Source organism: Pungitius pungitius, chromosome 4, assembly GCF_949316345.1.
Source record: "Pungitius pungitius chromosome 4, fPunPun2.1, whole genome shotgun sequence".
Taxonomy (NCBI): domain Eukaryota; kingdom Metazoa; phylum Chordata; class Actinopteri; order Perciformes; family Gasterosteidae; genus Pungitius; species Pungitius pungitius.
Genome location: NC_084903.1, coordinates 14,243,641 through 14,268,055, shown reverse-complemented (window position 1 = coordinate 14,268,055; position 24,415 = coordinate 14,243,641). Strand labels below are relative to the sequence as shown.

At 41.2% G+C, this 24,415-nt stretch overlaps 1 protein-coding gene across 3 annotated transcripts in view; it reads right to left on the bottom strand.

Moving 5' to 3' along the window:
* The window catches only part of furina (furin (paired basic amino acid cleaving enzyme) a), a 60,052-nt gene that overhangs the window by 5,745 nt on the left and 29,892 nt on the right, over window positions 1-24,415 (bottom strand). For all 3 annotated transcript variants that reach the window (XM_037456708.2, XM_037456707.2, XM_037456706.2), the window contains exons 4-12: window positions 19,007-19,102; window positions 16,594-16,722; window positions 16,414-16,490; window positions 9,014-9,102; window positions 6,153-6,325; window positions 5,019-5,231; window positions 3,622-3,722; window positions 2,814-2,917; window positions 2,460-2,577 (exon numbers count right to left, since the gene is read on the bottom strand). In XM_037456708.2, the coding sequence (XP_037312605.2) occupies window positions 2,460-2,577; window positions 2,814-2,917; window positions 3,622-3,722; window positions 5,019-5,231; window positions 6,153-6,325; window positions 9,014-9,102; window positions 16,414-16,490; window positions 16,594-16,722; window positions 19,007-19,102 (1,100 nt within the window). The remainder of the gene's footprint in view (window positions 1-2,459; window positions 2,578-2,813; window positions 2,918-3,621; window positions 3,723-5,018; window positions 5,232-6,152; window positions 6,326-9,013; window positions 9,103-16,413; window positions 16,491-16,593; window positions 16,723-19,006; window positions 19,103-24,415) is intronic.

The window sequence follows — 24,415 nt, the reverse complement described above, 5'->3', positions numbered from 1 at the left end:
CCGCTAAGTTCATTACTGGCTGCTTCCGAGCTGGGAACAATCTACCCTGCAGATAACTGCGCGAGTGAGAGTCTGCAGAGGGTGAAGAGTTAGAAGCCTTGAACAGGATTAGCGCGCTCATAGCGTGTAGCACCGGTGTCCTCTATGGAAGTAAAGCCCCATCTCTTTTTACTCTCCGCTTCGGAGATTACAAGCATATCCACTACAATTCTAAAGAGGGAGGAGACCAAGGGTTTCAGTGACTCATGGCGGTGGGATCACTAAACTGTCCCAGTCCCTCCTGGTTGAGTCTGAAACATTGGTCACGATACCTTTGACCTTTGCAGCAGCCTCACAAAAGTGCCAATGGTTCATTTACAGCAATGTTCTACAGTAGATGCCATACAGTGAACATTTAAATTTTTATAGCTAACTAATTGGTAGTTATTTAGCAATTCAACATGTGCATGTATTTTTTGGTGTTTGTCGGAAGCAAAAAAAAACCAAAACATTAGAGAAGGAAATGGAAATGCATACAAATTGCTGCTGAAGCAGATCTGTTATTGTCATTTGACAACTGTGGCACGGTGAGATTAAAGGCCTGAAAAAAGTCAGATTTGTGGCACTGTTGCAGAGCATCTAATCAAGAAAGAAGGGCGACAAGCTTGGCTCTTTTTGTTATCAATATTTCAGTTGCAGTTACAGGGGGAAATCACCCCAGTGATGGTAAACACTATTGCTGCATATTAAAAGATGCCTAGAGAATAACAGAAGATTGCACAGTTGTTTCTCCTGGAATTTTTCTCTTGCCATTTAGCATCTCTCAGCAGTGCTGGTCCAATTGATAATTATCTACAAATAATCTCACATATTGTAAACATTGTCTTCAATTATTTTAAAATCAAATCCCTATACAACAATAGATGTGGAGGTACATGCTTATGAAGCTTTTTGGAACGCGCAAAAAACTGGTAGGCAGCCAAACCTGAAGGAATATACATCAAATTGGTGGTTTGGAGTGTTTCTGGAACATAAATCATTTGTCGGAAATATTATGTGTGGTTCCAACTCTCGCAATACTCGAGTTTGCAGGAATGCTTAATGTTGCGATACCAAATTTAACTTGCATTAAATTATCTAAATTCTCTTTCAGAGGTTTTTAAGCCAAAAGCGTGCCTAACACACACTCACCTGGGTGTTAGTCAGTCACATTAAATGTCACATTTAAGCGGCGGGCGATAAATCTGATACCCATTGAAACAAAACCCGTGTTCGCACTCATTTGATTAGACGAATGCTTTCAGGAGCTTTCCTGCAGATTTCATGGTTTAAACTCAAGGTTAGACTAACTCACATAAATTAAATCAATAATTTGCAAACTCCTGCCACTCTGAAATCTATGAAGAAATCTCTATATACACAGAATAATACTTAAAAACGTATCCAATTTAATTATCCAATCATCCTTTAACTGTGAAAGTCAAAATATAGTGATTATGGTCATGACTGTGCATTACTGCTGCTTACACTGGAATCAGGTTCTTTTACCAAACTGTCATGATTCTGTAAGATATAATCACAGTATACAGCTGAGACACCGGAAACATACCTGACAACTTATTTCCAGTCACTCTTGATAAGGGAGCCAGTTAAACACCAAAAATATTAATTTAAAAACAACATGCTTCAACTGCTGCTCCCAGACGCTCAAACCATCTGCTCTGAGCATCTCATAGCAGCAGAGAGAGGAAGAGAAACCTCCAACCCAGCAAGTGTGGGGACAGTGAGTGCGTAATGAATAGGAGATGTCGGGATGTGTTAATGCTGTGACACCAGGAAGAATAAATAAAAAAGGCTAAGAAAGAAATTACTCTTAACAAAGTAACACTAATTCCTATTTCTCTTCTAAATGCTCCCTGTCAAGCCAAGTCAACATTTCTAGCAGTGCGCCGAGCCGATGGTGAAGAAGAAGACATAACCTGTCCCTGACAGCAGCAAAGTATTGCACAAGCACCTGTGCTTTAAAACAGTTTAATGTCAATGTCTCTTGTTGGTCCCAGTGGCTCAAACATCCAGGTAATGCTTAATGACACACTGCGCTTACATCAAAATAATTGACACCACAGCATTTTATTTTATTCTGTTCTGCCATTTCTTGTAGCGGTATGTCGGTAAGAAATAGGTTATCACATGCATCCTTCAATATATCTTCTGAAAATGTAATGTTCAACATTGACGTAAAATGTCACCCAAGCGTGACAGTGGAGGCACAACAAGTAGATTCAATAGTATCGGTATTCAGTATTCTAAAATGTAGTTTAGAATTAGGCTTTGGGTATTGCATTCTAATACATTCACAAAGATTACTTGTCACTTGGTTAGATTGAAATAAATCTGTTTGAAGTAGTTGCAATCTGTGAAGATGCATCATAGCGGTAAGATGAATGGTGTGTTCTTTTGTGCATGCATAACGTACTAACCTTGGCTCACTGACCATGGTGATCACACACTTCCGCTGTGGGCTCACACTGGTCCACGTTTCAGCCAGCGCTACAATAGCACTGGCATCAAGGAGACCGTATCCATATGAATGGCTAACTGCAGAGACCAAGTGAGAAAAGAGGAAACAGACACATGAATGCTGAGATCAGCTCCCTCCCTCTACTACAACTCCACACAACTTACAGCTACATTTCAGCCTTTCCAACAATCAACTCCAGGCCTTGCATCTCTAATTACAAATTTGGTTTATTAGAATCAAATTTTCCAATGAGCCTAAAAAGGCATCTGCAAACTGCAGGAGGCCAAAGAGAACTTGGAAGGAGTTGCTGTACCTTTGCGCCCAACCCCATTTGTTCTCCAGTCGTTGGTGAGCAGGTGGGCAGGATGAGAAGTTCGTACAACCAGATGTTGCATATCCCTCCAGGTCAGATTGTTACTAGAAGTTGTGTATGCGCAAGCAGACAGACACAGAGCCAGAGAGAAACACTTGGTCAAACAGATCAATCAGACACATCTTTAACTCTCAGTTTTAACCTGCAGGTGGACAGCTGAATAAATACAATGAAAAAACAGTCATCTAACTTTACTGAATTACACTAAAATTCAGCTTGAACTCAATTTCAACCCAGAAACCACTGTTAAGTGCTTATCCCGCCTGCTACCATCCTGGTTACAGGAGGTCTTGCTGCAAAACTAATTACTTATTATCAGCACTCGTGTGTTCGTCCATTAATGCTGCAGGAATGAATAAGAATGATTAGTGCTGTTGTTGCTGCACTGTAAGAGCGTCAGGCAAAGGGGTTACAAAGTGATTCATAAAAAGGGATAATTGAGCAGAATGGACACATAAACAAGCAGCACCTGCAGGAAAAGATTTTACCTGCTGCCAATAAATTACCAATTTGCAATTGGAAAACATTTTACTGCATGCTAGGAACTGGGGTTAAGTGTGGGGCTTAAATTCAAACTACTTAAGCTTTAAAATGTTAGTGTCCATGATGTTTTTGGTAAATGACCACTCTAGAATAATCTGAAAAATATATTTTTTTCATAGTATTACAGTGATGGTTTTAATCAAAGGTCAGAAAAATATGCAGATGAATGACTGCACAGCTGGAGAAAATTGTGGTAAGCACTTACTTGGCCTCAAGGGCAAGAGCGATGATCCCAGCAGCCAGTGGGGCGGAGGCCGAAGTGCCTGTGTGTGAGTCCGTGCACTTTGATTTGAGGTCTGTAGTCACCTACGGAGAATGAAAATTGTAAAGCTATAATAGACAGATCTGATCAAAAAAGAGGCAAAATATTTTTCAACATCACAAATCCTAAATGCGCCTTAATCCTAAAAAATACACTTTTAAATCCGGGTCCCCTCATAACATTTAATTGGGCAAAATCTTTTCCCCTTAATCCCTTCCTGGCTTACTACCTCATACAGCCGATAGCGCCTAACGTCAAAAAGCAGGAAAAATGACCTCAGCTAAAGGTCCCTGAACCAGCTGGATAATCAAAGTCCAAAAAACATATACGTATGCACACCCTCGGTGAACAACTACTGGTAACATGTTTTTTGAGCAAGACTTTTTTCAGATCAACTGATCCAGTAGAAATCTCCTAAATTACCCATACTAGATGGTTGGGGATGTACTGGGAACGTCCCACGAGTGAACTTTGGAAGCAGCATGAATATGAAGCAACGCGGTGCAGAAACTCCGCAAAAAAAGATCTCTGGAAGGATAACGGTTAGAAAACATCGCTTCGTACCCACAGTAAAATCAATCTGGTCAATCCGATTCACTGAAAAAAACATCTTTGTAAAAAGATGCAAAAGGAGCTGGAGTCAACAACTGCTCCCTGTGCTGGCCAATGCAGAGCCTTCAAGAACTAATCTTTTAATAAATGCAGGGGCAGAACTTTGATGCTCTAATTATGGATTCCGCACCGTCAAGAATCACCTTTTCTTTCATTTGAGAGAAGGGTAATAGGAGTATAATGTATAAGCAGACATTTAAAAAAAAAAAAAAAAAAACTGTACTGTGTGTGTGTGATTTTGTGTTTGCGACAAGAATATCAAGCAGCAAAAGATTGCCCAATGGAGTTTCAGCTGTTCAAAATGTATCATGTTAATGTTCCAAGGCTAAAAGCCAGAAGAACAAAAGGACAGAAAGAAGAGGTCAAGCTGTTAGATATTTTGACATTGCGTTATAGAAAATTCTTCAGGGAGACCTTGAACCTTAAGGAGAGATTTTTATAATGTTTGAGGCCAGCAAAGGTAGGAAAGATAGCAAGTAAATATGTATGCAAAATGTTGAAATTAAATTTGCACGTTTAATGCAATAAGAAGGATATGGGTTTGCAAACTCGTTAAACCTGTAGGATAACGCGTTTGCCCCTTAAACATTTCAGCAGCCTTAATGAAGCTGGGGTTCAAAGAAACTTTACCGTGGAATAAATATCCTTCCTCTTTTACCACAAACACTGAAGTTAAGATCCTGTGAGAAACCGGAATAAAGGAATAATAAGAGAAAAGCACCACTCACTATCTGTTTCTCGTTGAGGTTCCCTGAGCTGTAGGTGGTGGCGAGGGTGGAGGAGCAGGCCTCGCTGTACCAGGGCACGTTGCCGTTCTGGGTGGAACTGCTAATGGACAGGGTGTAGATGCTGTTGGTGTAGCCGTCGCAGTTACAGCTGTCCTTCTCCCTCCCTCCGTTCCCAGAAGCCCAAACAAAGATGGAGCCCAAACCACCACGACCCTGGATAATGTACATTTAGAAAAACAACCACAGAAACACACCATCATTCATTGGATCGCACAAAGCAGAAATTGCAGATAATAGAAAGGAACCTTTTTTTTTTTCAGGGCTCATTTGAAAATGGGCCATTAAAATGCAGCACACATCCCGGGGGCCGGGGTGGTTACTTGTAAATCAAAAAGAGCTATACGCTGCATGAAAGAAGTCAATACAAAAAAAGCACTAAATGACAACGGCTGCTTGTGTTAAATCATTCAACCTCTCAGCCGGCTGAAGAGCAATAATTTTCCTCTTAAGAGACGCTTTATTATATGGACTAGAACCAGCTCTCTCTACATTGATGAAATCCAGATACTCGCCACCCACACCACCATCTGACGGCACTGTGGCAATTATCTTTGGAGTCAGTGTAGAGTGGACATGCCTTTAACTCCACAGCTCTATAATGAGATAGTAATAGCTTGATGATTGTATTTGTTCATGTGGGAGCCTGTGGTGGGATCTGTATGCTTATCAATCTAATTTAATTCATTGCATCTATTTAAATGAAAGACACAAAAAGCGCTGCCATCTACCAAAGGATTAGCTGCGTGCTCAATTTTAGGTTAATATTCAGATTTCCATATTGTTATTTAGAAGTTTTCAAAATTACCCCCAGATAAGCAGGCAGTTTTATCAACCAACTGAATACTCAAAGAAAAACTTTTCATACTTTCTGTCAGTGCTGCCCAAACTAATTTTTTTCCTCCCTGGCTGCTTTTAGAGGACATTCCCTTCCATTCGGAATCGTCAGGGTCAGAAATTGCTTTGTTCTACGCGCTTGTGTTCTCTCATGCTTCAACAGTTTAATTACTAATGAAAGGAACTCGCACACATGCGGCAAATAATTTCTGTCCCACAAAATCATTCGCGAGCACAAACCTCAGTCACTCCGCGCAGAAAGGCTTCTTTGGCGAGTTTGGCAGGTCCGTCAACAGTTTTGCCGTCATCCTCTGGCCCCCAACTGGCGCTGTAGATGTCGATGTGTTGGGGGTTCAGACTCAGGGACTGGGCTTCCACCATGTCAGTCACCTCACCATCCAGCATACGAACACCTGCGGGCACATACCAGGCGACACAACAGAAAGGGTGTCTTAGTATATATATCTTTATATATGGATATACTTTTTAGTTAGCAATGGATGAAATTTGATAACAAATCAAACACCTAATAAACAAAAGTTAAGTGAAGTAAATGTATAGTAACTTTCCATTACTAGTATTAGACAACTGAATCTCAGACCGGAATGGAAAGGTATATTTTTAAGAAACTGAATTTGACAAGAAGAGTGAAATAAAACAACTGTGGGAATCTGTTGCAAATTGAGCGCTTTAACTTTTCTGTTCAACATTAGGACAACAAAATCCTAGGAGTGTTGCAGGTGATGATACCGTATCAGGATTGTGTTGTTCTTGTCTTCAGTTCATGGTGTTGTAGCTTTGTAGTTTTATACAATGCAAGCTCATTATTAGCAAGGTTTAGAAAGTTTGGTTCAATTTGCATATTCACAAGCTTCTTTGCAACACTGTACAGTGTCTGTGTGCATTTGTACAGCTAATGTAGGTTAGATGTGTATCCATTGTGATGTTCTCGTGGACCCCACCATGTAAATAAAATAAAATAAAATAGAGGTAACTGCATTGTTGGTTAAGTGCCCCAAGTGTGCAGCAGACTTCACACAAAAACCTTCCCAAATAAATATGAGACTCAACATAAGTGGTCTTCCTCTTGTCTGGGAGAAATTGGTGTTACTGTCTAAGTCTATATTGAATTAGACTAATTTTAAGCAAAGTGAATCATCAGTCATCTTTGATGATGTGCTGTTCCAGAAGTTGATATAAACACACACAAATGCACAAAACAATGCAGGGAAGGTGTTTGTTGTAACCATGGAGAGTGTTGAGAAATCACAGATAACAAAAAGTGTCTCTGCTAGTGTTTCCATGGCAGCCTGCACTTCTGTGAGTGGGGCATGTGATTCGCAGAGGAGGCTGAAGTATTTCCAGTCAACATCTTATAAATTCAACCATCCCAAAATCTAGACACCAGGGCAGTAAATGCATCAATGTGGAAACAATTTTTATGTACATGCACAGTCCAGTGTGATGAGTCGCTCGTTAACTCTCCTAATGAAGCTCAAATAAAGCATTTACGGCTTGTTCATAAAATATAAGTGACAGTTGTTTCCTTAATTCTCATATACAAGCAAAGGGACAGTTATGCTTTGCTTGTATATGAGAATTAAGGAAATTTCCATTTTATATTAAATATAGTTCATACTTTGTAAAGAAATCATTTTAAATAACTAAATTTCACTAACTTAAGAGATGGACAAGAGCGATACCAAAGCTTCTGGGCGAAAAGATCCATGGGTCTGGTTAAAAAGGAAGGTTTTACCAGCGCTGTACCACCTCCTGCTCCGCCTACCCGCTCACACACAGCCCACTCGTTACAATAGAGATGCTGATGCCATGTGGTATATTCTTGCTGGCCATCTGGATATTATAAAGAGTTATGGCTCTTTTCAGACAGGGTTCTACTTTGAGGAGCTTGAAGTAGGCAGGAGGCTTTAAAAAGCTAAAATAAAATGTCATTAAAATAGTTTTTATAGTGAGTACAGTAACTACAAAAACAACTCCCTCCCTGTAGACAGCAACCAAACAACCCATCAGAGGGCAACATTTTTAGAACAAACAAATCACAATATTTTCCCACTCCCATATGTCGTATCTTCTCATAAATTAGCAGATTTCTGTCCGCGAGTCACAGTCTAACGGTTGGTTTTCATATTGCCATTAATTGTGGAACTGCAGTCAAAGTCTTAACCTTTATAAGGACAAATGGCTACTATGACATTTAGCACATTATTTAAAAAGTCAAAAGTGAAGGTTTCACAAAGCCAGGTAATAGACTGACTAAAGATAAGGGTCTGATACAGCCTCACTTCAAGTCCTCAGGACTATTCCTTTAAGTGATTAATCATTTATCCAAAAAAATCTAGTTTGGAGAGTGGTAATGTATTTTAAAATGCTTGTTTTGTCTGAAACTATGAAATATTCAATTAAAAAAGATAAAAAGCATTAAACTTTCACATATGGGTAGCAACTTTATGTCAATCGAACAAAACAACGAGACGGAAAAAGAGAAGTGGAAAAACTAGCAGCAGAGACATCAACATCGACTGTCAACAAGATCCTTTTATTAAAAGGAATGTATTCTGATGCTCTGACTAGTCTGACATGCCTTCAAAACAGAACTTGAAGTGGGTGTTTTGCTTTTAGCAAACTAAAAACAGTGTTTGTAGTACTGCAGTCACTTTTTAAAGGAATGTCTCTAAATACCTTTGCCGTGCACTTTGTTAGGTACATTTTGTTTGGGGATACTGGAACATATCAGAGAGTTAAATCCGCCATTTGGTGTCACACCAGCTGGGATTAATATATTTCAACAATGATTTAAAACAGATTGCACAATGTTATGGAGCGGCGTCATTTCAGACACAGCATTCTGCTGGGCTTTTTCAATACCGTCACTTCATGGAAAACCAATGCAGTCAATTCACTTCATGGAAGCAGTAAATTCCACATGGCATGTTGTGTCTGGGAAATGGGCTGAAAATAACCCTGGCACTGCAGAACAAGTAATTCAACATTTCTGCCTGTCAAAGAAGGAATCTGAGAAGAACCCAGCGTTTGCCCTTGTGAAATCGACTCAATCATCCACATGTTTTATTTGACCATACCTCCAATCTTGGCATTGTAGGCTACACCTACTCCGCAGATCCCATTGTTGGCTGCTGCTGCTACTTCGCCTGCACATCGTGTTCCATGTCTGGAGAAAAAGAGTGAGAAAGTGAGAGATATGTTTAAAGAAGCTACTGATAATCATCAACATATATACAATATACACACTTCTATGAACACCTTGGTATTGTAAATATGTATAAATAAACAAACATCTAGGTAGTAACAGCTGCTTGTGAGAGTTTCTGCTCCCTCCAGCTGGAGACAGGTTTTGGGCTTTGAGTCCTTTAAATACATTTCAAGAATCAGGAACATTTATTGCCAAAATATTTTCGACATACAAGGAATTAGACATGGCGGTTGGTGCATAGCAACGGACAGCAAGACAATGGACAACAAGACAGATAAGGGGCAAGAAAATGGCGAGTTCAATTTACTAATTTACAGTCCCATTTGTCAAAAAGTAACATCCAGTCATTGATTGGGGACCCTTGTACACTATATCTTATTGTGTTCCCGTGAAATGTCTCTAGGCCAGAATCAAGTCCTAGGAAAAGGGAAAAAAGATTGCTGCTACTGCCACACTTATAGATACTACTGTCACACATGGGAGGAAATTTTGAATTAGATTAGCCATTTTCACAATGGCCCTTTCATTGAGCCTGAGCCTCTGTTGTAACACATAGCTCCAGGCACCGCAGAGAAAGATCCATGAAGCCGGTACAGAGGGACTGGTCATAGCATTCCAGTCAGGTGCATTCCCCAGGTCTGCCAGATGGATACGCCTTTCAAATAATGGCGCAATCCCCCACAGGAGTGCAGCCATTCCCAGACAGGAATGCTGGAACCAGGGCAACACTGTGCCACATGAGGAAACCACAGAAACACTGGATTTTCACAACTGAAGGAACCATCTATGCCAGCAGGCTTCCATTAGGGCACTGCGGGCACTACAAAAAACAAGAATCAAAACATTACTTCAGCAGCAGACATACTCCAGACAAATTAGGCTTCATCTGCTGTCAGGATATAGACGGAAGCCAGCCAAAAGTGCTACTAATGGTTATTAATAATGCATGCATTGCCTTCTTTAAAATGCCGTTCAAAAGGTTTACAATAAAGAGTTTGGAAGTCCCAGAGCTCATGACCCTTATTTAATAAACTATTTCTAATAACAGTGAAGACTAAAGCTTTCATTAACAATATAGGTTTAATGACGGGAAGTCAGAATTGTATTTAATCTGTAGCCCCTTGACATCACTTGAGACGCACTGATGAGCTGAGAGGGTGGAGGTTAATGTCAATGCCACAGTCAAGACTGGCACCACGTCTTTAAAGAGTCCCTTGACTTCAGTCAGGTGGAGTCAGAGCCGGCCCCAGCATGCTAATAAAAGAAACTTTATAGACAGCAAAGTAAACACACAGACACACCGAAATGTCATCAGGGTGATTTTCCACAGAGCCTTATCTTAACATTCCTGGAAGTGCTGGCCTGTTTACTTTGGGAGCCGTCTGTCCTCAAGCATCCGTGTTTGAGACGCAGCAGATGATAAGCAGCAGCTCAGGCGTCTGTGATGGGAGGCCGAGCAGCCACAGGCTTTTACCTCCAGTGTTTAACGGAGGCCTTTTCCAAATCTTCTTTTGACACATTCATTAAACGGTTGATTCATTGCATGCAAATGCTGTTGCAGGATGTAAAGATCTCGGTTTCTGAATGTGGTTAACCAAGAACTACTTTCATAATCATGTTTTTCACGAGAATTTCTTTAAACGGATACGAGTAGACATACAACCATTATCAAAACTAGGGCTGTAGATGGCAAATAATCTGCCACATTTCAGGATACAGGTTGTTTCACTTCGATATATAAGTACGGAAATTGCACTTCTTATTGATCAATCTGTGAGCCACTATCTGACATAAATTGTTGCATATCAACTGTCAATTTAAATGAAGTGTTTTTGAGAATAAAGTTTTACAAAACATAACATTGTGATACTGAAGTCTGTTGCTTTTTTCTTATACCTGTGATGAAAATCGACTAATTAATTTATCAGTTAATCCTTTTAAGATACACTGCTTTTGTTTTACCAAATTTACCAAATTTGCTTTCAAAACCTAAAAGCTCAAATTCAGGCTGCAGTCCCGAGGTTCAGGGACTCGACCGCAGGCGATGATCACTTTAAGTGCTCTAGTGAAACCACTAGAGCTGTAAGTTACTACAAGTACAGCATTGTGAAAAAGTCATACGGACTGATGAGCATCACTGCTGTAATATCCAACTCAAAGATTCTATGACACACTGGAGGACTATCAGACTTCATTAACCAGACAACAAAGAGGCCTCAACTCTCAACTGAATCCTCTGCATTAATTGCAAAGATTCTCACTTCCCTTCCAGTACCGGATCTCATTCCACGATTTATGACTTGGGACTCAAGAACGCTGTGATGACCAAGTCAAGGAATCAAGACATACAGCAGGCCACACAACATGTGTCCATAAGAGTCTTTTCTTTAAAAGGGTGTACCCGATTTTCACCCCTTGCAAGCAACAGGCAATCTAAAAATAAACAAAAACTTGCTAAAACATAAAAATTGGTAAGTTGCCTATGTGTCTTTAATCTGAAAAATGTATTGTTATATATGTTGGATGTAATTTGATTTGTTTTTATATCGTTTTACATGAATAAAATATCTAATTTAATTGATTGATCACCCGCACAATTGTGTTGCCCCAGTCATGTCTGAACATGAAACTTTTGTCACACAATGAATAACGCTCTATTTTAGCCAAGCTTTCACTCAATGAAGCAAAAGTCAATTAATGTGCCTGGCACATTAGCAAAATAATGCAAACTATCCATCTAAAGACTAAATTGTCAGTGCATACTTGTACTGCTTACACAATCAGCTTTCTTCCCAACACACTTACAACAACATGCTTTGCATTTAAAACTTTGATGCCTTCATTAATCCCTTAAAACAGACCCTTGAATAAACACTTCTTGAAAAAAAGGAACAAGAGAGTCTCGGATAAACTTAAAAACACCTTTTGCATCATATACATTGTAGTCATATGAAACGATGACAATAGAAGATTGTGTTGAACAAAAAGCACATTTCCGTAAAGACTTGTTCTGATTACAGCGAGAACGAGGCCTGTGGCCGAATGCAGGCTCTGGGACGACCTCGTGTTACAGAAACGTCAGCAGCAGACCTGAGGCCAGCCACACAATCAGCATTCATACTCACAGCTGACGGAACCATGACCACTGGGCAAAACCTAAACCTCCTCTCTGCAGGCTCACTACAGAGTCATGCTATTGTCGGGCAGATGTAGCTAAACTCGATCTGTATCTACAGTGCAAAGTTTTTTTTTATTTTGGGCTTATCAAAACAATGTGCTGCTGCTGCTGCAGTTTGTCTTGCACTACGAAAACAACCATCCTCTAAGGTGCCACGTATGACAGGCGATATGTAACAAGTTCCAAACATGGCTCCCACAGTTTGAATTACAGACACATTAGCGACTTCCAGGACATGGAAACAAAAAGAAGAGACTGCAGAATTCCCAAATTATTTGACCACTGCAGCTGTGTCTTTAGTGTCTTGTGAACTCATGAGGGTTGGGTACAGGACATGACGAGAATCAAACATAAATCCAAATAATTTATGTAAGACTTTCAAGATGTACATGAGCTAAATTGACAGCAAAGCATTACCATTAATCATATACGGTTTGTTATTGCGATGATAGTGATATACGCACTTCAACATTGCATTGATCTTATTATCTTCCACCACTTGCACTTTTGGCAAACAACATTTTCGGTTTACTTAGTTTTCTCTCTCACATTAGCTTAATTATTTTTTTATTTTTTTATCCAGGCTCTGGAGGCCATGGATGTAGCATTTGCTGCTCATTAGTCTCTGGGTTGCACTGGACCCCGAAAGGTAACAACTTGTTTTTCTCTGCTCATTCTTAAGTCTGTTAATGGTTCTGTAAGGTTCCTAATGATCTGGCCTTGAGGACAAACCGTCTCGCTGTGTTTGTAGGGCATGTTAGAGAGAGGTGTGTGAATGTCTAGAGATTATAATAATAATAATAATAATAATACGTTTTATTTATATTGCGCTTTACATGTGAGGACACATCTCAAAGTGCATTACACGAGCAGAAACATTAAAAGACATTAAAAATTAAAAGTACATATTCACACTCAGAGGTAGCTAAAAGCAGTTATACTAAGAGAAAGCAATAAAAAATAAATAGGTCTTTAATTTGTTTTTAAAAACTTCTAAAGGCTGTGGCGCCCTCAGGTGGTCGGGGAGGGCATTCCACAGTCGAGGCGCAGTCACCTGGAAGGCCCTGTCTCCCATGGTGCAGAGTTTAGACATGGGTACCTGGAGTTTATGGCTGTCGGAGGAGCGGAGATGACGGGTTGGGTTATGTGTAGTGAGTAGTTCTTTAAGGTACAATGGTGCGCTGCCGTGAACACATTGATAGGTCAGGAGACAGATCTTGTAGTCAATCCTGAACCTGACAGGAAGCCAGTGAAGTTTATGGAGGATGGGTGTGATGTGCTCAGATTTTCGCACCCTCATCAGGACCCTAGCAGCACAGTTCTGAATATACTGCAGTCTCTGCAGGCTCCTGCCAGGGAGCCCGATGAGGAGCGAATTACAGTAGTCAAGCCTGGAGGAGACAAAGGCATGAACCAGCCTCTCTGCATCAGGAAGAGAGAGTGAGGGACGGAGTTTTGAAATATTGCGGAGATGAAAGAATGCGGTCTTACAGATATGTTGGATGTGGGTGTTAAATGATAGGTGTGGGTCAAATCGAACCCCCAGGTTTGTTATAGAGGATGTCAGTGGGATGTCATGGCCAGCGAATGAATAAACAGTCAAGGGGGAAGATCGGAGTTGGTGTGGGGTCCCAATGAGGAGACCTTCGGTTTTGGAGTTGTTTAACTGGAGAAAGTTGTCAGTCATCCATGCCCTTGTCTCCTCAAGGCAGGCAGTTAGCGTGGAGAGAGATGATGCAGAGGATGTGAGGTCCAACCTGACGTAGAGCTGCGTATCATCAGCATAGCAGTGGAAAGCAACTCCATGCCTGCTGATGATGTGGCCCAAGGGGAGCATATAGATAGAAAAAAGAGTAGGGCCGAGAACCGAACCCTGAGGTACCCCACATGTAACAGTGTGGGGCCTCGACCTGGCTCCCCCGAGGGCCACGTACGCAACTCTATCAGTCAGGTAGGACCGGAACCACTGAAGTGCTGTGTGTGAAATGCCGATGAAGTGTTGAAGACGATGAAGTAGGATGGCATGGTCAACAGTGTCAAAGGCGGCTGAGAGGTCCAGGAGCAGGAGGAGAGATGATGAGCCCTGGTCAGCAGCCACAAGCAGATCGTTTGTGACCCTGACCAGGGCTGTCTCTGTGCTATGGCCGGAGCGGAAACCGGACTGAAATTTTTCATAGAGACTGTGTGAATGAAGGTGGTTGTGGATTTGGGTGACAATTACTTTTTCGATGACTTAATTGAGATTAATGTACGGTCAAGTAAAAAATGAATTCAGCAGCAGTTTTCCCTCCATCCATCGCTGGGACGCTGTGATTTACTGTGTACGTATTATTATACGTACATCGGCACTGGCCCTTGTCTTTAGGTAAGTTCATCTCATTCTTCTCTGTACATCTTCATTAAGAAAAAAACATGAAATTCATGAAAAAACATGAAATTCTGCATGTTGATTTGGCATGTTGAAAAGTGTGATTTTGAAAATATTCCAAACAAAGAGCTGGCCTCTTGGCCAGTTTGGCTTATCCAGAAAAAGCACTTTTTCTGGAAACCATCCTAATGGCATGGAACTGGGAAAGTCTAGATCCCATGTAGTCTTCGATAAACATGAGCGCGAATGGCCACATTGCTACGGAGCCATCCTCACTGCTTCCCGTATGCTGGGAAAGAAAGAAGGCCTTATGTAGGGGAACAGAGTTGGCCTTTCTGCAGTGGACAGACAGTCTTACACAGCTTCACACATGTTCACTCCCACCCACAGGCTGTTTACACATGCATCTGCACGAACCCGTTGGGGGGCAAGAGAAACCGGAACAAACGCACACAAATATGCCCCCTTCTCCCCCCTTGGTCCTGCCACAAGTAAGACACAGAGAGCCGGGTGAGGGGAGATAAGGTTTGAGGGGAGCAAGGGTTAGAAAGCGGGGCAACCAAACCCCCAAAATACAGAAACATCAATAGTAAGGTTAGCCGGGGCATGAGCCCACCAGATGAGCTTAAGCGTGCCTTGGCAAAGAGGGTGGATCTGTAGAGCGGGAGGGATCTTCACCCACATTCTTCCACAAGAAATGACACCATTTAGGGTTTTGTTGATGGTGGTTGGGGAAAACTGTTTGAGGCATTGGCACAGAATCTTGAAAACGTTGGGCTGAATCAGGAAGCGACGGCATATTGTTTACACGGTTCCCGTTTTTATCAAAACTTTCACTGATGACTGTGTTTGTGGCGTTCTGCCCACTTTTCAAGTATGAAAATAATTATACTCTCACTACAATCAGCCTTCACAGCTTATGTTTCATAAAACCTTTAGAGTCAATGCCATATTGGCATAGATACAGTGGGTTTAGAACATTCTGCTGCTCTTTATCCGGCAGGCCTCCATTTTCATGGTGCCTGCTCCTGGCCCCTGCCTCAGCTGGGGACGTTTGATTTCCATCTCTGGCAGACTATAATCTTCCATGCCTATCACTAGTAATCATGGTGAGCCTCGGGATAAAAAAAAAAAAGTCTCTCAGGCCAGTGCCCCACAAACAGAAGATTACCGTGAATCAGAAATTAGAGTTAGACGTCCAAGGGCGGTTGGAATGAAGGCAAAGGGCCTCCACAGCCAAGAGATTTGCTCTGTTTTATTAATGCTGATGAACTTAATTCAATCAATTCTCTGCAAGACATCACTGCAGAAGACATAAGCAGTTGCTTAAAACCACAGGCCAATGCAATAAAGCTGTTTCGTACACATACTACCTCAATCTATGTGTAGATTTAGTCTACTTACTTTGGCTCTAGGCCACTGGTGCCTGTGTGAAGGCAGAGCGAATCCACAGACTGAGTTAGGGGTAAGATTCCTATTTGGGATGTGCCCATTTTTGCCAAAAAATAACCGCTAAATGGCAAAAAATCTATATCTCTTGGACAAAGCCTGTAGGTTCTGGCCTTCAGCCACAGCAATAGGCCTCTTTAAGTGTCGGTGACAAATTAATGGAGATGAACAATATAGTCCTCCTTTTGAAGCCGGCATTTAGAAAACACAGATGGGTGGTTTCAGACCAGGCCAACAGACGGAGAGAAGAGTGGAAATTAAAATGTTCCTGTACCTGTTGTCATTGAGCTGCGTGTATCGGGGCTGAGGGTCTGGGTCTCCATCGTTCACATCGTAACTGGCATCCGGGTCCTAAATAAAGATGCCGTAAATATGGTTAATTTAAAAATCTATATCAGAATCCTCATGTCTCAACGGAAAACAATGTTTGAGCTCATTTAGGAGTAATACTCACATAGTTCTGCATCAAGTCAGGATGGTTCTTCTCTATTCCATCATCCAGGATGGTCACCACCACCCCTTTACCCGTGTAGCCCATCTGCCACGCAGATTTAGCATTCAAGTCCCGGTGGTTGATGTTGTACTGAGGATGGAGGAAGCAAATAACTTAAGATAGAGACCCGAGTGCTGACAACAGTGTACTGTTAACAAAATTTGGAAGAGAGTACTGCACAAGCCATCTCATTTAAGACAAGTCTCTGAAGACTGGGATCTCTCTATTCTGAAAGCCTCTATAATAAATACTAAGCAAAGCACTGGTGAACTGGTTCACAGCTTACAGTTATCATCCTAAATGCATTTTGATAAGCTTTTGACATTCATCTGGACCTTTGGTCAAAAGCCATGTCTGTCTTTCATCAAGTTCAAAGCACTTGGTTTTAAAGTGTACTGCCGGTTAAATATCATGTGTGTGATGCGCCTCTGACACACTCCTCTTAGATGTCACACCCTTTAAGTTCAATCTATCACAAAGGATGAGGTTTATTCTCCATCCTTGTAAAGTCATTGAGGGTTAAACCATCAAGAAGAAAATCAGTTAAAGCAGAATGTTGTGATCTGCGATGCTGATTCAAATTGGAAAAAAGCCCTCTGTGGCTGACATGTCGAGTGTATAAGAAATCAGAGGGCTAGGTGCAAGGTTTCATTCTGAATACGGCTAATCAAGTGAATCCTTTTCTTCCTTAATGTCAGCGTTTCTCCTGCACACAAGTCTTGGAGCGCACAGTAGGCACAGCTTTTGAGGCTTGTCTAGGATTTTCACGTTTGATCATTTAGATAAAATAAATATTCATAGTAACAGCAGATGCAGACCATTTGCATCTGTCCGCCAAGGACAGCGGGCCAACAAACCCACCCACACTGACCAGCCAAGTTCACTTTTAATGAGGTTCACACTTATTTGCTGCTGGCAGAGAGTTGAGCACTTTGATTCTACATGAAATCTTGGCTGGATCCCATTACTTCCAGTGTTTCCCCAACCATTATAACAAAATGGATGTTTTTGTTTCCCACGCACAGCAGTTCCTCACTGACACGGACACGAATATGACCGTGTGGCGCTTGACGCAGCAGAGCAGATAGCACCAGCGGAATGACGGTCCTTCGTTTGCGAACAACTAACATGGTCACATGTTGCTTTTTTTTTTAACGTGGGACATTTCCAGACGCTCAACTGATCCGAACACTGGAACGGATCTTAAAATAGCGAAGGTGTTGCCCCAGTTTTCATAAATTCGTTGCATTAATGAGCTTTACAACCTCGAGGGAAGCCCACAGACTCAAATAGAAATTGATTTAATTTGCTTCCACTCACACAGGTTCGGCATCGCTTTAATAAAGAGAACAACAGCGTGCATCAAATTAAAAAATCGCAGCAAAAACTACTTCATGTAATATTTTTAGTAACACGTTTGTCATTTCCTTATGTGCGAGTAAGGATTCTAGAGCTGTGAAAATAGGTTGGTTGATCAATAGAGAAATGATCAGCAACTGTTCTGATTCCAACCCCTCAGATGTAAGCGTATGCTGCTTCTCTCTTTGGTCACATGATGAATGATAGTACGTGTCAATAATGTTTGGACACAATCAGTTTTAGTTATGATGAATTGTGATGGGCAGTTTGTTTTGTTGTTGATTTTTGGAAGGAATAATACAGATAATAATTGGCAGATTAAGGGAAATGAAAATAATCTTGAGCAGCAGCTTTAGCATAGGCAGGTTTTAATATCAGTCAAATACAATTAACTGTTGTGACCGTAAAGCAGGGTACTATATCTGGTCAAATTAATTCAACCAGACTTCTACTGGTGATGCAAGTCTGATTTTCATCACCATCAATTTTCTTTAGTCGGAAGCATCATCGCAGTAATTGAAGATAGAGAGGAGCTGAACAGAAAAGCGGGTAATTACTGCTACTTTTAACAGAACAACGTATCAGTGACATTCTAAAAAGTCAAACGGAAAAATCAATCAACGGGGAACAAGAGAAAAGCGGAGGTGAATTTGCTTTTGCCCCTCCACTTTGTCTTTGTTGCTATATGGACTGAAGTAAACTACAGATTTAAAAAATGATGTGATTCAGAGCTCAATAGTACTCTGTGTGTGAATTTTATTGCTCAGGCTGGAACCTTCAAGCAAAATCACTTAGACTTGTGCTTTGCTTTCTGCAAACAAGACACACAACAGCATTTTGTAATATTGGATTTAGACAAGCTTGTCTTTTGACTTGGGGGGGATACATCACAGCAACAAATGTAATTACGTGTATTGACTTTGCGTGGATAAAGAGCTCAACCAGTGTGCAAAGAATTATGTCCCACGGACCAAAAAGTGTTGGGTGCAGTTTCTATTCAGCATCGTCCACTTACCAGGTACCACTGTTCTTTGAATTTTGGATCCATCGGTTCTTCGAAGACATCCCTCTTTTTCCTTTGTTTCGATACTTGTTGCTCCGCCCAAGTCACCTAAACAAGGAGAGTCCAAACAGAGAAACACGTGTACAAATGAACAAAAAGGTAACTTTTAATAATAAAAATAATCCATCCACAAAGGTTACTGCTCACTGTCATATATATATATATATATATATATATATATATATATATATATATAGAACAAGAAATAATTATGTGCTTGACACAGGGTTCGCAGTGTCAAATGAATTAATGGAGATCAAAATTCTCAGCGGTACGACAGCAGACAGATTAGAGGCCCAGGGGCACCACGGACTCCTCACTAATGAGACTAGGTGATAAGGTCCAGAGCAGCCTGCAACTAATTAAAACTCCTGGATTAGTGTCAAATGGGCTGCACCAGAATCGATTATGCTTATTCACGGCTACACCTAAAGATGTATGCTCACTGACAATATATACGCAGGAGGTACAAATTCAGTACAAGTCCAACAACACAGTGGTCTGCAGCAGGCTTTCTTGATGCACGAGCTCCGGCAGAAAGTGTTGACGGAAGCAGATTGCATACGAGGAAGCCTGCGTCTCACTCTCCCTCTGCAGAGTCCTGCTCGCTGAACAGAAAAAAACGCCCGGGTGCACAAGAAAAGTAAGTATCTCAGAGAACCAAGACGGAGAACCGCCTGCCGCAAGGACGGCGCACCTGACGTAAAGGACAAATCACAGCACACCTCGCTCTCTCTCTGCTGATCACTAGAGACACAAGGACAAAAGAGGAAAGACGTAATGAAGGTCACATCAGTGCCGGCGCTCCGCACACGCACATCACGCGCTGCGCGTAGGGCACCAAGTGCCTGGGGGGGCACCAACAAATCTGGGACGTGAAAAATCATCACAGTAGGCTACTAGTATAAATAACAAATAAAATATGTCTAAAGCATGCTAATATGCAAAATCAATACAAAGTCAAAAAGTAATAGGCCTAGACCAAATTAGTGGAGAAAAAGGGGAACCTCCTGTGCGGCCACCCCCTCCCCCCACCTCCCAGTGGTTTGTTCCATTATGCCTCAAATCTCAAATGTGGCAGACAGCTTTGAAACGGCTTCGAAAAGGCATCAAGAGTCGGGGGCGGAAAAAAGAGACAGCGGGATGATGCTCGCGCGTCGCTCTCAGCTAAGACAATGTTTTAAACCAGGGGTCCCCGAACTTTGTCTCGTGAGGACCGTTGCTAGCGGTCACCGGGTGGCCGGCTGCCCACATGTACTCGCGCTCATAATGTCCGCACGGACCGGCGTGGGTCGTATTCGGTACTCGTCCGCGGGCCGCCTGAAGTTTCTGTTACCGTTACCGTTTCTGTTATCATTTGTTTTTCATGTTATCATTTACGTTTTTGCATAACAATCGGCTTCAAGAGGCATATCCCAATCTATGGATTGCTTTGTATTGCACTGACTCTCCCTGTCACAGTTGCCTCTGCTGAGCGAAGCTTTTCAAAGCTCAAACTAATCAAAACGTACCTGCGCTCATCAATGGGGCAGGAACGTTTAAGTGGTCTGGCTGTCATCAGCATCAATGGGGACGTGGCTCAGAAACTGTCATATGATGACCTGAGAGCTGATTTTGCAGCTAGGAAATGCAGGCGTGTGCCTCTGTAGGGCCTTTGACAACTGATGGTAGTGAAAATGTTTGTAATATTGTTCTATCGGAAAGCAGAATGGTCTCTTTTATAGAGATGGTAAAGTAAATTCTACTGTGCAGTTTGCACTTTATTATTATTATTTGTACTTATGTATATTATTTACTGAAGAAATGTGCACATTATTACTTACACGGTTATATACTTGAATACTTTCTGCATTTACAATGTTCAGTTCCAAATCTGTGTTTTTAGTAATTGTGGTGGTATTTGGTATTTATAATTTATAATTTTATCTTTTATATAATTTATTTCTTTTCATGTTTGTTTATGTAAATTATTTATGTTTAGAAGTTATTTGGGGAATAAAGAGAACCTAACTAAGACATTCTGAATGGTTATTCCTTTGGTGGTGGTGGTGGTTGGTTGGTTCGTTGGTTGGGGGGGGCACCACCAAGCATTTGTGCTTAGGGCACCCAAATGGCTAGCGCCGGCCCTGGGTCACATAAGCTGCTAAACTGAAACAATGCAAATTCAACACTACCAGATGAGCAGAAAGGTTTGTGTTCCCTCCCTTAAATGGTGCGAGACGAGGCGAGTCTAAGTAGAAGAGACTATTCTTACTGGGAAGAAGAGGTCAGCACAGGGTGGTGCATGGTGGGATGAACCGTGCACATTAAGTCAAAGAACTATTGCTGACAATGACATGTCGCTAAGTGGGAATATGGGAGATAAACAAAAACTAAATAGCTGAAACATTATCTCACCATTGGGGATCTTGACTGCATATGTTCTGAATAAACTATATGAAAACTGGCTTTTTGCATCATTCACTTTCTTGTTTTTGTAAAATAAAAAGTTATACACCACATTTAAAAACATTGACATCTATTTCCAGTAAAACTGGTATGTTGTCAACATGTTGTGCCCGTACTGTAAACATTTGCAATCCTCAGGACAAAATTGGCATTTCTGTTTATTAACTGCAGCGTAAATAAAAACAAAACCAATATTGTTCTCGTACATCACAAGTAAAACCTTTAAAAACGGAGGGATCCACTGGAGTTTCACAGAGCTGTTCGGAAGTGACATTTTTACATTTAATTAGTTCATGTGCTTCTCCCACTCAAGCTTAAATATTGGCGTTTTTCTTTTAAAACGAGAATTGATTGATCCACAGTAAAAGTGGCAAATACTGTATCCAGGGAATAAAGTCAGAATTGTTTCACTAGACTATGTGACGGATGAAAACAAGCCATTTTCTCTTGCCTCGTAAGGTGTGTGTGTGTGTGTGTGCGCGCGAGTTCCGTTTTCCATTTCCTCATCTGCTTTTGACTTGTAAAATCCTGTATGACATTGCTCTTTGTTTTTCCTCACAGGTTGGACTTCTGTTGTGATAAATGCTGACTTTTGCTCAAACATGACAAAAAAGATGCAATCTTTGTGCAATGTTTGTTATCTGGGACAACTCCGGAAGTTGGGTTTCATGCACATGGCAACAGAGCGTCTACTGTGCCGTGTTGCTTTCATTGCTCAAAATTCGCCCATTAAACCATCTCATTATCATTGCAAAACATGTAACTTACATCCTGTTTGTATTTGTTTTGCATACAAAAAAAACAATCATATGCAAGTCATTTTGACTTTGTAATCTAAGTGCTTGCTTCCTTTGACACGTAAGAAATTGTGTGATCGAAATGGCTCTCGGGCAAGCAGACTGGAACAATGACAACTCACAGAAACATTGTTAACTGGGACTACACTTACATTTTCCTGCTCAACAATTCTCTCCTAGGGGTCTTGTTACATGTGGTGATGGACACATTTACATCACATCCTTAAACGTTAGAGAACTTATTGACATTCAAGATGCATTTCTCTCTCAAAAGGGAAATGTTTTTGCTTCTCCATTAAAGTCTAAACACTCTGAAAACAAGGTAATACCATCATGACTGCTCAATCATGCAGTGGCCCGTGGCCTTCTGGCAAACGTGATTAGCTTCAGTAACTACAGAGTGTGTTCATTTCCACTACACTACACTTCATTGACACCAGTTATTTGCCACTAATGTGTGCATTGAGTCGTCTTCGTTACACACACTTCTTTGAAATGTCCATCAGAACTCAGCTAGACTTCGCATTGGGCCGAGGCATGAGGAAATGATGGTACAGATTAGTGGCTTGGGTGTGTTCACAAACACAATCAGGGTTTTAAATCAGTAAACTGGGAAACAAAAAAATACTTTGTGATAGCCGCATATGAAGCAGCATTTACATTCTTTTGGAATTATAAATCCAGTTCCATTTGTGGGAAAACAACATAATTACAATGCAGCAACTACTAAAGAATGCAAGTTTTATTCAGTTAGCCGATTATATTTCCTTGACAGCACCTTTACGTTACCGACTAAGCATTTTGAAATGGCCTCCCAATGCAAAAGAATTTTAACAATTTTAATCAATCTGAACCAAACATCCAACAAATTATACTGCCCTCTATGGAAGTAAATCTGTGCCATCGGGGGTTGAAATAAAAAGTTGATTGAATTTCTAGCACTGAATATTTATGCATTGAAATTATGTACCTGAATGTTTTTCAACATTAAAACACCGCAAAAAAATTCAACCTAAAAAAAAAAAATGTTGAAATATTTGAAATGGAGGCTACAATATTCAACCCCAAAAAATTCAACCTTGGCACACCAACATCCGGGACACTAAGGAAGAGCAATCGATTCTAGATTCAAGATCAGGAGCGTGCGTCAAGCTAAAGGAGCGAGCACCCAAAACACCTTCGGCTTCGGATTGTATCCATGTCCAATAATAACGGGACTTTAACTCTTCTTCATGCCATCAGTGTGGCAACGTATGAAGAAATACATAAAACATATAATGTTCACCCTGAACCAAAACGTTTGCTTGTCACTGACGATATACAACTCTATTAAAATATATAAATCAATGAAAATTCTTTAAACTCGGTTGGCCGAGTGTGTAGCACAGCCGCTCTGTGGCACAATGTTATTTTGCGCGACACGGTTTGAATCCCGGTTGTGGCGGACTTTTAATAAATGTTCTTTTATGTATTTCTTCATACGTGGCAGTGACGTAGTGCTCACTTATACAATCGTAATCGCTGCAATGGCTATGGGAGGCATTTTTGAACATTTTCAGAACAATATGTTTGCAAATGTGTGACGACTCAAGTGACGGAGGCAGACAACACCTGCCTGCCGGGGGAAAACAAACACGCACCCGTAGCCAAACCAGTAGTTCAAAAACCAGTAGGCACGTAACACCGTCACTGAAAAATGGGTTCTCGTTTCAGACTTTACGAGCAAATACAGGATCCCTTTGAGATAAATTCTAAAGCCTCGCATTAAGACGTACATCCCTTTACGTAAGACTCTGCGCTACTTGCAGGTCGCTGTGTTGTGCCAGATCCTCAATAAAGTTTACCCATGGTCATGAAGACTCATTTAACGTTACGTGGACTTTGAATGTCGCTTAATACCCAACTGAGATCGGCTTGTGCCGCTGTGAAAAAGGATCCTTCCACCGACGCTACTGCGGTTATTCCTGCATGTCCTGTCGGGTTAATGCGTCTGCACGCTCCGCTAAAGCCGCTGCCCCCCCCCCCCCCCCCACTACGATACAGCGGCTCATGTGCCTCTTCAAGCGCGTTCCTGGATTCAAAACTCCGCCAATCACTCCTAACAGCTTGTCCAAGG